This window comes from Belonocnema kinseyi, chromosome 7, assembly GCF_010883055.1.
Source record: "Belonocnema kinseyi isolate 2016_QV_RU_SX_M_011 chromosome 7, B_treatae_v1, whole genome shotgun sequence".
Taxonomy (NCBI): Eukaryota; Metazoa; Arthropoda; class Insecta; order Hymenoptera; family Cynipidae; genus Belonocnema; species Belonocnema kinseyi.
This window is the reverse complement of record NC_046663.1, coordinates 68,960,662-68,974,245: the sequence shown is the minus strand read 5'-3', so window position 1 is coordinate 68,974,245 and position 13,584 is coordinate 68,960,662. Positions and strand designations below refer to the sequence as shown.

Below are 13,584 nucleotides of genomic sequence, written 5' to 3'. Positions count from 1 at the left end.
CGGACTGGATTTTATTTTTACTGTTCATGAAAAGTAAAATATTTATTGGTCGTATTTATTGATCGTTTTTGTCTTAACTTGTAATGCAACCCTGTTTTTAAGACAGTCTAGATAAACAGCACATACACAAGAACGCCAATATAACGGAAGTTTCGAGGGTTGCCTCGCAATGGCCTTTCCATTAAATCAGTCATTGGAAACGTGAACAGTCTATTGACACTGACACGCCTGTGTAACTACGTAGGCCAGCAATTCTTTAAATCATTCAATTAACTGGCCAGTATACAGGCGTTCTTATGTATTGGTAAAAGAAAATTAATTGTTATATTTAGTTCCTTACAACATTCAACATCGTGACTGTTTTTACCCTTTTATCTTCTTTATTTAACTTTAAAGTTAAGTTAAAATTCGACTGCGTAGAATGCAATGAGAAAGAATAGATTTACTATCGACGAGAAAACTATAGGCATCTGCCTTTGAAGCTTAATAACTCAGTCAAAAAAAAATTCCAGCGCAACAAAAAAATAGTCATTTAAAAGCTGAAAGTGTTCTACGTTAATGAGCTTGAAGACGTTTATGTAAAAAAAATTTTGTGCTTAGCAGACTGAAAAATGTAAAAATAAGTAAGGATTTTTGGGTACATTTAAGAACAGTCAAGTTTAGAGCACTATTTCTTATGCAAGGGGCCATGGAAAAAATGTGAAAAAATTCATGAGTATGAGAAAAACTGTTGTGAACCAGTTGCAGTTGAGAAATTTGAAACATACTAAAAATTATTGCTTAAAAGTACAAAAATGTGCAACTATATTATCTTCAGTTCTAATATGGATATTAAAGCGATTCGAACTGCAAACTGTAATGGATAGGCGCTGTAATTATTTTCAATCACCCAGAAGGACGTGTTAGTCTTATTTTTTGTGAAAATCGCGATATTTTTATACATTTTTTTGTTGGATAACAAGTGACAGAAAGCAGGGGGGCCCTTTTTTTGTTTTACTGCCGAACGCTGGTGCCATTCTTCGACCCCTGGTTATGAATGCTCGGATGGCATCTGGCCACGGGCCGAAGAAAGGGGCCAGCGGTTGGCAGTGAAAAAAGGCCCCCCCCCCCTGCTTTCTGTCACTTGTTTTCCAACAAAAAAAATGTCTAAAAATATTGTGGTTTTCACAAAAAATAAGACTAACATATGCTTATGGGTGATTAAAAATAAATACAGAGCCTATCAATTACAGTTTGCAGTTTGAATCGCTTGGATATCTGTATTAGAACTGAAGATAATATAGTTTGACATTTTTGTACTTTTAAGCAACAATTGTTATTATTTTTTTAATTTCTCAACTACAACTGGTTTACAGCAGTTTTCCTCATACTCATGAATTTTTTCAAATTTTTCCCATCGCCTCTTGTATAAGCAATAATGCTCTAAACTTGACTGTTCTTAAATGTACCCGAAAATCCTTACTTTTTTTTACATTTTTCAGTCTGCTAAGCGCAACAATTTTTCTACATAAACATCTTCAAGCTCATTTACGTAGAACACTTTCAACTTTTATAAGACTGATTTTTTTGTTGCGCTAGCATTTTTTTTTTTTTTTGATTGAGTTGTTAAGCTTCAAAGGCGCCTATAGTTTTCTCCCGATAGTAGGCATTCAGCCGACTTCCAGAATTCCGAATAACTTGGGGCCAAATCTCAATCAACCTTCTGAACGGCTGGTGCGTTTTAGGCAATCAGAAGAAACTAGTGAATACGAATTATCAACACAAAAAGTTCATTTTCAATCAAATAGGTTGACTAATTTTATTCCAAAAATGTGAATTTTCAACAAAATATATAAATTAAAAAAAAAGTTGAAATTTCAACCAAGATGACTGCTTTTGTACCAAAAAGTCGAATTTTCAACAAATCACATAACTTTTTAACTAAACAGTGGAATTTCTAAACTAAGAGGATAAATTATTAACCAATAAAGGCGATTTTTAATTTTTAATTACTAGAATTATTTTCAATAATAAAACGAAATTTCTACAAAATAGTTGAATTTTCCGCCAGAGAATATAAATTGTCAACAAAAAAGTTAATTTTCAACCAATTAGTTGAATTTTTAACACAATACCACCAAAAAGACGAATTTTTAGCAAATTACGAAGATTTTTAACTAGATAGTATGATCAATGGATGTGATACTATAGTTTCTAAATTCTCCCGAATATCCCGCAAGGCGGAAATTTGGATATCCCAGGAATAACCCCAGGATATCCCTGGGACGTTTACGAGATATTAAAATGTCCCAAGTAGGATATCAATTATTTTTCTATATCCCACTTGGGACATTTAAATATCCCGTAAACGTCCCAGGGATATACTGGATATCCTGAGGTTATCCCTGGGATATACAAATTTCCGCCTTGCGGGATATCCGACGGGTTATCCCTGGGATATCCTTGGGATATCCTTGGGACAACCTGGGAGATAAATCGGATTAAATGGCTATATCCTATTTCTGTGAGGGTTTTAAATTAAATAGCAGAATGTTCAAACTAGAAACATCCATTTTTAACCAAAGAGTATGTAATTAAATTTTTTATCAAGAAACGTAATTTTCAATATAAAAACAAATTTTCTACAAACAAGTTGAGTTATTTGCCCTAGAATATTAATTTTCAAACAAAAATTAATTTTCAACTAAGCAGTAAAATTATTATAAAAAATAGTTCAATTTTCAGTTTAAAAAAATTATGATGAAGTTTTCTTGCAAGAAAGCTCATTTTCAATACAATATAAACAAATTTTCTACAAGAAATTTGAATTTTCTACCCCAAAATTCAACCAAGAAAATCAACTTTTAAGAAAGTAGTTGAACTTTCAACCAAGCAGTGGAATTTTCAACCTAAAAATATGAATCTTGAAAACAAACTGTAATAGTTCATATTTTATCAAAAAAAGTAATTCATATAAATTGTTCGTCTTTTTAAATACTATAAACATACGTACAGAAAATGTTTAGTAGTTGAAAAAAATGTTCAAAATGCCCTAACTTTTTTTAATGTTCATCCAAAATAGCTGGCTGACAAACTTGACCTTTAGTTACTGACACTAAGAGAGTGTGCCAAAGGCCAATCGAATAGATTAATTTTTTCAAAAGTTATCATGCCAACACCCTGACATACATACATACATACAATAATACATACATGCAGGCAGACAGACAAATTCGTAAAAACCTGTTTTTCGGATTCTGGGGGTCTTAAAACGTGGACATTTAACAAAAACTGGGGTAGGGGGGGGGGCAAATTTTACACAAATCGAATACCTTCTCTGATGAGAATGTAAAAAGATTATTTTTCAACCAAAAACTTGCAATATTAACTAAAAAATTTATTCTCTATCAAAAGAGTGGAATTTTTGACAAAGGACCTTCATTTTCAACTAAATATTTAAATTTTCTACGAAATTGATGAATTTTCGAACCGAAAATACAAACATTCTACAAAACCGATGAATTTTCAACAAAAAAGTTAATACAGTGAAAATCTTCAATAGCCCTTCCGAGAATAGATGCCGCGCCGCACATGTAGCCATAACAGGTGCTGCGTGGGGTGCGCGGGATCTAAGACTGTCACTCAGGTGAGCAGTCAGACGTGAACAAAGAAAAGCGGAGCAGGCTATAATGAGTTAGTTGCCACCCGCAGTCAGTCCCAAAATCGAGGCTATAGAAGAGTTTCACTGTATTTACTTTGAGTTAAAGTAAAACAGTTTATTTTTATGTAAATGGCGAAATTGATATTGCACATGCTTCATTTGAACTCTTAACACACCTTTTCATTAGAATTTGATCAATTTTGCTACTTCAAATTGTAACTTTAATTTTTCCGTAACTTGATTCCGTAATTTAATTGTTTCCGTAACCGAATTGCAAAATGAAAATAAAATATTTTCTTTTGATACCTGTAAACCATGAACTGAAATCAAAAGCCTTTTTCAATATATGACATCAAATCATTATTCCTATTATTTTTTAAAAGTTCATTTTAATTATTAGATCAACAACAAAATAACAATAAAATGCTAGGCAGTCATTCAATGTATTTTAATACTCCATGGTTATTTTCTTCTAATTTCCTAAAACGTGACCGGCATTTAAAATTTTTTTTTGAATATTCGTCTGAATGCCTAAATAAACCAGGGATATAATTTTTTAATGAATATGCAGACAACTTTAGGTATTAAAATAATAGCTGATTAAATTCTTTAGTCGAATCCTTTCTGTGACTCATCTCTTTTTGCAATTTAAGTGCACTTGATCTCTTATCTGCACTTTTTACATTCCAGAAGAAAGCACCTTTTTCAAGATATAACAGTCTGTAAGTAAATGATCGTCGCGTACGTATCAGAACTTTAGTTTGCTACTTTTTTATACTCCTAAAGCAATCGATTTTTTAATAATTCTACGATAAATATTTGTCTACAAGTATTTATTCTCATAAAAGTAGAATTTTATCTTCGATGGAAGTAAGCTTCTTCGAACTAACAAACTAGTGAATAAATTCATCGTAAAAGGTTCTCGTTGCTGTAATCGACTCGACAAAATCTATGTTTTATTTTTTCAGTATCAGCCAGTCGTTATAAAAGTTTTCCAATTAAATCAGATATTGAAAGGACTTTTTAAACTAAAATTTCTAAATAGAATGTACAATTTTCGTTAACTTTACTAGTGATGCCGTTCTATACAAGACTGGCTCGATAATCTATCAAAAAATATCGGCTTTTTCTCGTACCGGTATCGGTTTCCGAGACTCCAGTCTCGGTTTTGTTTCGTATCGTTTTGGTACCGGAGAACCGATATATCGCTCGTATCGTCTCGATACGAGCACTCCAACACATCTTCTAATAATAACCTATTATATATATATATATATATATTAACACATTTGTAGATATGACAGCAGGATAATTAGTATTATGATTTTGATTTTAAAGTATAAATACAATTTTTTCTACGATTTCACAGAAAACTTAAAAAGATATCTGAAGATTTCAGATATGTTAGAAATGAATTCAGAAAATTGTAAAGAAATTTTCTTCATTGTATAGAATGTTACGAAATCTGAGGAATAATTGGTCAGATTGACGTTTCAAACTTTAGAACTTTTAGAAATTTTGAAGAAATTATGAAATATTTTATATATTTTCGGAAACGTTTTCATGTTTGAGAATATTTTTAATCTCTTTAAAAATTCTAAAATTAGTTCTTATCGTGTAAACCAGCTCGAATTTTTCTAACAAATTGTGAAAAACTTTCAAAATTACAAAAATTCCACCTATCCACTTCCACAAATCTTCCACATTTTATAGAATTATTTTTAAATCTTTTTGAATTTTCTTTAACAAGTAATTAGTAACATAAACAATTATTTCAAAATTTCCCACGAATTTATAGAAAATATTTGTATTTTCTTTTAACCTTTCAAAATTATTTTAAAGTTCTTCCGAAATGTAAAAAATGTGCGTTTTTGATTTAAAGTTCGCTTCTTTCTTTTCAAATCATAAATAACCTTGAAATATTTTTAAACGTCGAAAAATTCTTAATATCTTTTAAAATAATTCGAATTTTTCCTTAAAACAAATTTGAACAAATTGAAAACATTACATAAAAACCTTCTACATTCTTTTTATGAAAAGTATGTAAATGTTTTTAAATATTTAGAATTCTTTTGTGAATATTCTCCTCAAATTAATTTTTCAAAAAGAAAGAGAATCAATTGAAATTTTGCTAGAAAACTTACGAAAAATTTTTTTTTCTTAAAATCTTTTAAAGCACGTGAAAGGTTACTAAATTTTTGTTCTCTATCTTTGAAAACGTACTTTTTGTTAAAAACTTCTAAAAGTCTTTCGAACTAACTTGAATTTAAAAAAATGGGATAAAATTACAAAATTATAATTATATCTTCCACATTTTTTTCGACCTTTTTAAAAATCTTTTTCATCTTTTTAATTTTTTTTTACAAGTAATTAGTCAGAATGAAAAATCATTTTAAGTATTCCCACTTTTTTCAAAATGTTCAAAAATTTACATTTGATTAAAAATCTTGTTCATTCTCTTCAACTTATAAATAATATTTAAATGTTTTCAAAACTTAAAAAAAAATTAATATATTTGTTAATAATTTGAGTTTCTCCTGAAATTAAAAAAAAAACTACAAAATTAAAAAAATACCTTGAAATCTTCCAGATTCTTTTTGGGCCAAGTTTGCAAGACTTTTGAAATATTAAAAATCATTGTTTTCCAAATTTAAAAAAATTATTAATAAAATTTTTCTATGAAACTGAAGAAATTTGATCATTTTCTTGAAACCTTTCAAAAAGCTTGAAAAGCTTCTGAATGTGTTGCTCGCTATCTTTAAAAATGTACTTTTTATGTAAATTTTATTGCGATATTTTTAAGATTTAAATTATTCTTAAATAATTAAAAAATTTCTAAATAACTCTTAAACTTCCACTAATTATAAGATAAATAAATAAGCTAACATTAAACATAAAACGGGATTTGTGTAAAATAGAAGTTGAGGAATATCTTTGTGCCTCTTGATCAACAAATAAAAAGTAGGAAAACTTATTTTAAAAAAACTTTCGTTTAAAGTAAACAAAGTTTTATCTGTCCATGTAAAAGATTTCATTTGAAAATTGAATTGAAACAAGTTTCAGTTTCTTTGAATGAAACCAATAACTATTTCAGTGAGTGCTTTAAAATTACTTCGATAAGATACCGATACGAGACAACACTTTTCGATATTTTTCCGATACGACACAAAACCGATCGATACAAATCCGAGACTGGAAGGTATCGTATCGCTATCGTCTCAGTATCGAAAAATGTCGCTCGGGTGGCATCACTAAACTTTACCCTGCTACATTAAAATGTAAAATTATACATTCGATCATCATTTTTATTTTTGATAAGAAAGCAACCACCAGAAGGTGTCGAGTCGAGCATATTCCTTGGTTTTACTTTGAAAAAAAATTAAAAGCAATAGGCTTATACATAAACCATTGTCCATACAAATTTAAATTAAATTAATTTGATTCAACTTCATCTCTCACTTACATTTTTACTATTTGATTTTCTTAGCTTTCTTAATCATTTTTGGACATGCTTTACGTATTTTGTTATGTGCTCTATGTGTAATTTTATGTACATCAAGGTGGTCCAAAAATTCATTGGAAATTTTTTTTTCGGTCGAATTTCCATGCATATCGATCCCAAATTTGTTCGAACCCACAAAGAAATAATTGTTCTAAAAAATGATATTTAGAGGTTCCGCAAACCCCATGAAGTTTAACACGTATTATAGGAGAAAAAAATGTTTTTGTCAATATAATTCAGGATCGTCAATATTAGGTGATTGAGTTGAAACTTAACATTTATCTTTAAAAACAGCTATAGAATACAAGTGAATGATTACTTTTTAAACATCATCCACATAAGTCTATTTTATAGAGCGCCACAAAAAACTCACAAGTGCATTCTTCAAAGAAGATAATACTAATTATTATTTATTAGTTATAATTATTTATTTATTTGTTATTTTTGTTAATTTGGATTAATTCTTACCCTACTTTAATCAAAAAGTAGATAAAAAGTGTAAAATTTTGTTTAAAAAACTGCAACTTTCTAGAATTATTCTAAGAGAATATTGTACTAAATAATGAAAATTGGTTTAAACCATTATTTCTGTTCAATTTATTTTTTTTGTCTTGGTGTTATTTCTGTTTACATTAATTTTCCCTCGATTTAACTGAAAAGTTATCAAGTTGAAAAATTCCTAAAACCACGACTTTCTAACTCTATTCTAATCGAAAATTGCTTTAAACTATTTATTTAAACATATAATTATCAATATTGAGTAGTACTTGATGTCTTAGAAAAAATTGTTATTTTAAGAATGGCAAAAGTCATAATTAGCGCCAAAAACCCGAAAAGCCCAATTTTTCACTTATAAGTGTATTTTTAACCCTGTATAACAAACTTGGGTGATATTTCAAAAGAAATTTTCGACTCCTTTTCTATGGATACATTTGAAGAAAAATCTTGAGTTTCAACTCGATTCATACGAACTTCTTTTTAAGCCTTGTTGTGCAATTTCGTTACATAATTTGACTTTTTTAAATTTAATTTTTTTTTCAATTTCCTTTAAGAATTCTCTAAATATATTTTTTTGAAAAATAATAATAATAAACACACTATGCTTTTCCGAATTTAAACCAATTTTGGGGAGATATGCCGAAAAATTCGAGAGAAAAAAATACTTTGGACTACCCTAATGCCTAATATATATAATTCAGGGTATAAGTGCTACCCACTTCTATCAAATTCTAGAAAAACTACAACTGAGATCTATTCCTGCCAAATTAAATGATAATTTTTGATTATTTATATCATATCTTCAGGTCTCTCGTTTCCAGTAAAATTTACGTTTTTTCCGATATAATTATTTGTGCGCACCTTTATCGTGACACACAATATGCACGAGCCTTAAATTTTTAACTGTGAATAGGTTTTCATAAATGTTGACAACATCTTTTTCACTCAAAGTTTCTTCTTGTGATAATTCCAACAGCTGTGGTACCAAAGTTCTGGACCGTTCAATTCTAGAACAATAGCACACATAATTACAAGATACTCATGAGCAAACAATGTAATTAGGACAGAAGCGGAGGAGCCCTATGGGCCACAGGGGGCAATGTTCCCTCTAGAAATTTATTAGGGAGGGGCAGAGTATTATTCCCCCCCCCCCTCTGAAATAAAATGATTAAATTCGGATCGTTTATAGATTTTCCAAAATAGAAATTCTCATATTGTTTGCCTATATAGATCTGAGGCTAACAAATGATAGGAGAATTTTCGGCCATCGGAAAATAATCCTAGCTTAGCTAAGATGGATACTGTAAATCTTTCAATTCTTTTTTTCTTTGTTCAATCTTTGACATTTCTCTGAAATCTTTGCGAAATATTTTGAATCTTTGTAAAATTACTTCAATCCTTTTGAAATATTTGTTTGTTATCTATCTGAAATCATTGAAATATAATTCAAATCTTTCTGAATTATTTGAAAATATATGAATTATCTCTGACATATTGGGTAATATTTGTAAAATTATAAAAATCTTTAAGAAACCATTGAAGTCTTTGTGAAGTCTTTGAAGTCTGTCCGAAATCTTTGACATTTTTTAGAAATCATTGAAAATTTTGTGAAATATTTTTAATCGATCTGAAATCGTTGAGAAACATTGGAAATCTTGAGAATATCTTTGAAAAATCATTTAAATCTTTTTAAAATCTCAGGAAATATTACAAATATTTTTTAAATATGTTTGGTGATATTTGTAAGATTATTGAAATCTTTTGGAAAATCAACGAAGTCTTTGTGAAGTATTCTAAATCTATCCGAAATCTTTTCAATAATTAGGAACTTATTGAAATCTTTGTGCAATCTTTGAAATATTTGGTAATATTTGTGAAATTATTAACATTGTTGGGAAATCATTGAAATCATTTTTCATTCTTTAAAATCAAACTTTGGGGAATCATTAAATTTTTTCTGAGGATTTTGAAATCTATCCGAAATCTTTGGGAAATCGTTTAAATCTTTGAGTAATATTTTTAAATCATCTGAAATATTTGAAAAATCATTAAAATTCTTGTGGAATCTTTGTAAAATCTTTGTGAATTCTTTGAAAACCTTTGCGAAATATTTTCGAAATATTCTGTAACATTTCTGAAGTGTTTGAAATCTTTGTAGAGTCTTTGAGAACTAATTGAAGTTTTTGTGAAATATTTTAAATCTATCCGAAAGCTTTCAAATCTTTGTGAAATCAGTCGGAAATCATTGAAAGCTCTGTTAAATTTTTGAAATCGATCTTAAATCTCTGTGAAATCTTTGGTAAACTATTACAATCTGTGTCAAATCTTCGTAAAGTCTTTTAAATTGATCTGAAATCTTTGCGAAACCTGTGACATCTTTGGCAAATCATTGAAATCATTGAAATCTTTGTAAAATAATTATTAACCATTTCAAAATCTTTGCGAAATATTACAAATATTCGATAATGTTTATAAAATTATTGAAGTTTTTGTTAAATATTTCGAAATATTTACAAAATATTGGATATCTTTTTGAAATCTGTAAAAAATTATTGCAATCTTTGACAAATCTTTTAAACCAATTCGAATTCTTTGCGAAGCATGTGAAATGTTTGGGTAATGACTGAAATGTTTGTGCCATCTTTGAAATCTTTAGAAATATTAATTTTATACCTGTATTTATTATTTGATATTTACTGTTTGATTATTTATGATAAATTCTTGCATAGTGTAATATTATTATACTATGTACAAATTGTACCATTAAATATTATATGTCTATGCGTCTGTCCCCGTCTAGAAAAAAAGGCTCCGCCGCTTCTGAATTAGGTAAAGTATTATTTCAAACCTGTGGTCAAGATTCCAAGTAGAGAAAAGTATTACTTCTTCTTTAGATCGATAAGGATTAATCCTGTGTTTTCCTTCATACATACATTGATCCTTATTCCAAACTCCATCGCATTTAAATTCACCTTTTTGATCACAAAGAGTGATCAATTTTCTTTCCTTGCTTGGAGTGATTTTATAGTACCACTGAAGATCCTCCTCGTCAACCTGTTTTATCCTCTTAGCATCTACTTGATCAGATTCTATTTCAAAGAAACTGAGGTAATCGGTGGTGTTCAATTTGCAGGGACAGTGGTCGTAACAGGAATTAGAGGCACTGTCAGTCTCATCCGTCTCATTTTCACCTTCATTTGCATTTGCATTTTCATTCTCAATTTTAACTTTATTAACTTTACTTCTGTCAAAGTAATGACCATTGTAATGGTCTTCTTTGAGTTGTAACCTGAAAAAGGCTATAGCTCGCAATAAATTCTGCCTAGCTCTTCGATTGGTAGTAAAAATTTCCGAAGATTTAATTTGTTCCTCTGCCTTGAAAAGATAGCCTCTCATTCTGTCCTGACATCTACGATGCATATATGCTTCCTGTTAAATTTTAAATTTTAGTATTATAGTATATTACATCACAAGGAATGTTAAACATGTCTTTACGGGTGATCAATTTTTGAAGGACGAATTGTTAAACCAAGGAACCAAGGAACCAAGAAACTGGAAATCTTCGAATTCTTTCTTGCTATGTTCAAACTTTGAAATCTATCTAAAATCTTTGTGAAATAATAGAAAGCTTCTTTAAATCTTTTAAATCAATCCGAAATCTTTGCGAAATATTTGCAATCTTTATTTAATCTTAGTAAAATCTTTGAGGTATCAATGCAACCTTTGTCAAATCTTGGAAAAACATTGTTGAAATATTTGGTAATATTTGTGAAATTATTGAAATCTTTGTGAAATCAGTAAAATCTTTATGCAATATTTAAAATTTATCTGACAACTTTGCAAAATATTTGAAATTGTTGTTGAAATATTGAAATCCATCTGAAATCTTAGTGAAATAATAGAAGTCTGTGAAATAATAGTTTGTGAAACATTTTTAATCTATCGGAAATATTTGTGAATACCTTATGAAATCTTCGGAAAATCATTGTAATTTTTTTTAATCTTTGGAAATCTTTGCAAAATATTTGAAATAGTTTGTAATTTTTGTAATAGCATTTAAATATTTGTGAAATCTGTCGGAAATTATTGAAATCTTTGAGAGTTCTTTAAAAATCATTGTGAAGTATTTTTTAAATATTCGGTATTTTTTGTGAAATTATTGAAATATTTGAGAAATGATTGACGTGTTGCTAAGTTTTTTAAATAGGTCGAAAATCTTGGTGAAATCATCGAAATCTTTATAAAATAATAGAAGCCTTGTAAAATCTTTCAAATATATCCGAAATCTTTGCGAGATATTTGTAATAATTGTGAAATCGTTGAAATCTTTGGAAAATCATTAATATCTTCGTCAAATCTTTGCGAAATATTCGAAATCTTTCTTTTAATCTTTAAAATCTATCCGAAATCTTTGCGAAATATTTGAAATTTTTTAGAAATATTTGTAAAATCTTTACGAATTCTCTAAAAACCTTTGCGAATTTTTACATAGTATAATATTATTATACTTTTTCAAAATTGAACGATTCAATATTATAGTTCTAAACCCCTGTCCCCCTCTAGAAAAAAGTCTCCGCTGCTTCAGGCGCCACGTAAGGACATGTCTAACCATCCGAGTGTTGTACGATATTTTATTAGACGCCAGTATTTTATGAGACTGTAGGGCCGCCTAAAAAGTGAGCCGTGTTATGTCTCATATCTTTGGTTCTAAAAATGATTCGGCCTAGGTTTGTAAAGCTCATTTTTTAGAGGTCTTTATAGGGTCGTAACACGGTGATTGCCAATAAAAGTCGTTCATTTTCGGTCCAATCATTTTTATTTCTTCAGTGAAATTTCAGATTTGAATAAAAAAAAAAGTATATTACTTTACATCAACAAAACACCATATAAATGTTAATAATATTCTTGTGTCCTAATTATTCTATGGAATAATTAAGAGGAACACTATTTATTACAGGGTGACCATAGGTCAACGAAAATCTGGAAATCAGGGAAAAGTCAGGGATTTTGACTAAATCAAAATTCATCTTTCTAGATTAAAAATTCAAATTTTTGGTTATTAGTTCCACTATTTTATTGAGTATTCGTCTGTTTTTCTTTAAAGTTAAACTATTTCGTTATAAATTGAACTACTGTTGAAAATTCAAGTGTTTTGCTAAAAAGTTGTTACTTTGGTAAAAAATTCAAATGTTTTGTTAAACATTCGTCTATATGAACAGAATTTTCGTCCTTTTGAATTAAAAATTTGTATTTGATTGTGGAAAATTCATCTGCAGGTGTTTGCATGTTAAAAATTAAACAATTTGGTTTAAAAATCAACTCTTTTTTAAGATTTAACTACTTTGTATAAAGCATAACTATTTTGTATAAGTAACCTTTTTAGAACGAAACTTCAACTGTTTTGTTGGAAATTCATCCTTTTAGATTCAAATGCATATTTTATAATAGAAAACACATTTTTTTAATTGAAATAAATAAATCAATATGAAATTTTACAATTTTAATCTGAAATATTTTTATTCTGGAAGTCATTCAATTTTTTTAATGAAGTTTAATAGCTACCCTGTTATTAGTATTATTCTCTAAAATATTTCAAAAATTCAACAAATCGTAAAAGTTAAAAAATTAGCAAAATGAAAATTAAAAACTGGACGTCATTTTGTTAATTTTTAACGTTTTCCAACTTTTCAGTGTATTTGAAAGAAGAATCTCTCAAATCAGAATTTAACATAAAGCTTCAAACTAATGCTAAATTGCGATATCCCGCGTAAATACGAGGGTAGTTCAATAAGTCCTTAGAATGAAGTATAAAAACAATTTTTTTTGGGTAAATTTTTTTTAATTTTCAACATAATCTCCTTGGAGCTTTATACACTTGGTCAATCGCTTTTCAAGTTTTTTTTAATCCTTCAGAAAAGTGCGTTTTCGGAAGTTCCTCAAAATA

At 28.7% G+C, this 13,584-nt stretch overlaps 1 protein-coding gene across 1 annotated transcript in view; it reads right to left on the bottom strand.

Annotated features, from left to right (window-relative positions):
• Positions 1 to 6,264: 6,264 nt before the first annotated feature.
• The window catches only part of LOC117175924 (DNA fragmentation factor subunit beta), a 13,294-nt gene continuing 5,974 nt past the window's right edge, over positions 6,265 to 13,584 (bottom strand). The window contains exons 6-7 of the mRNA XM_033365773.1: positions 10,489 to 11,069; positions 6,265 to 8,647 (exon numbers count right to left, since the gene is read on the bottom strand). Coding sequence (XP_033221664.1) covers positions 8,488 to 8,647; positions 10,489 to 11,069 — 741 coding nt within the window. The 3' untranslated portion in view covers positions 6,265 to 8,487. The remainder of the gene's footprint in view (positions 8,648 to 10,488; positions 11,070 to 13,584) is intronic.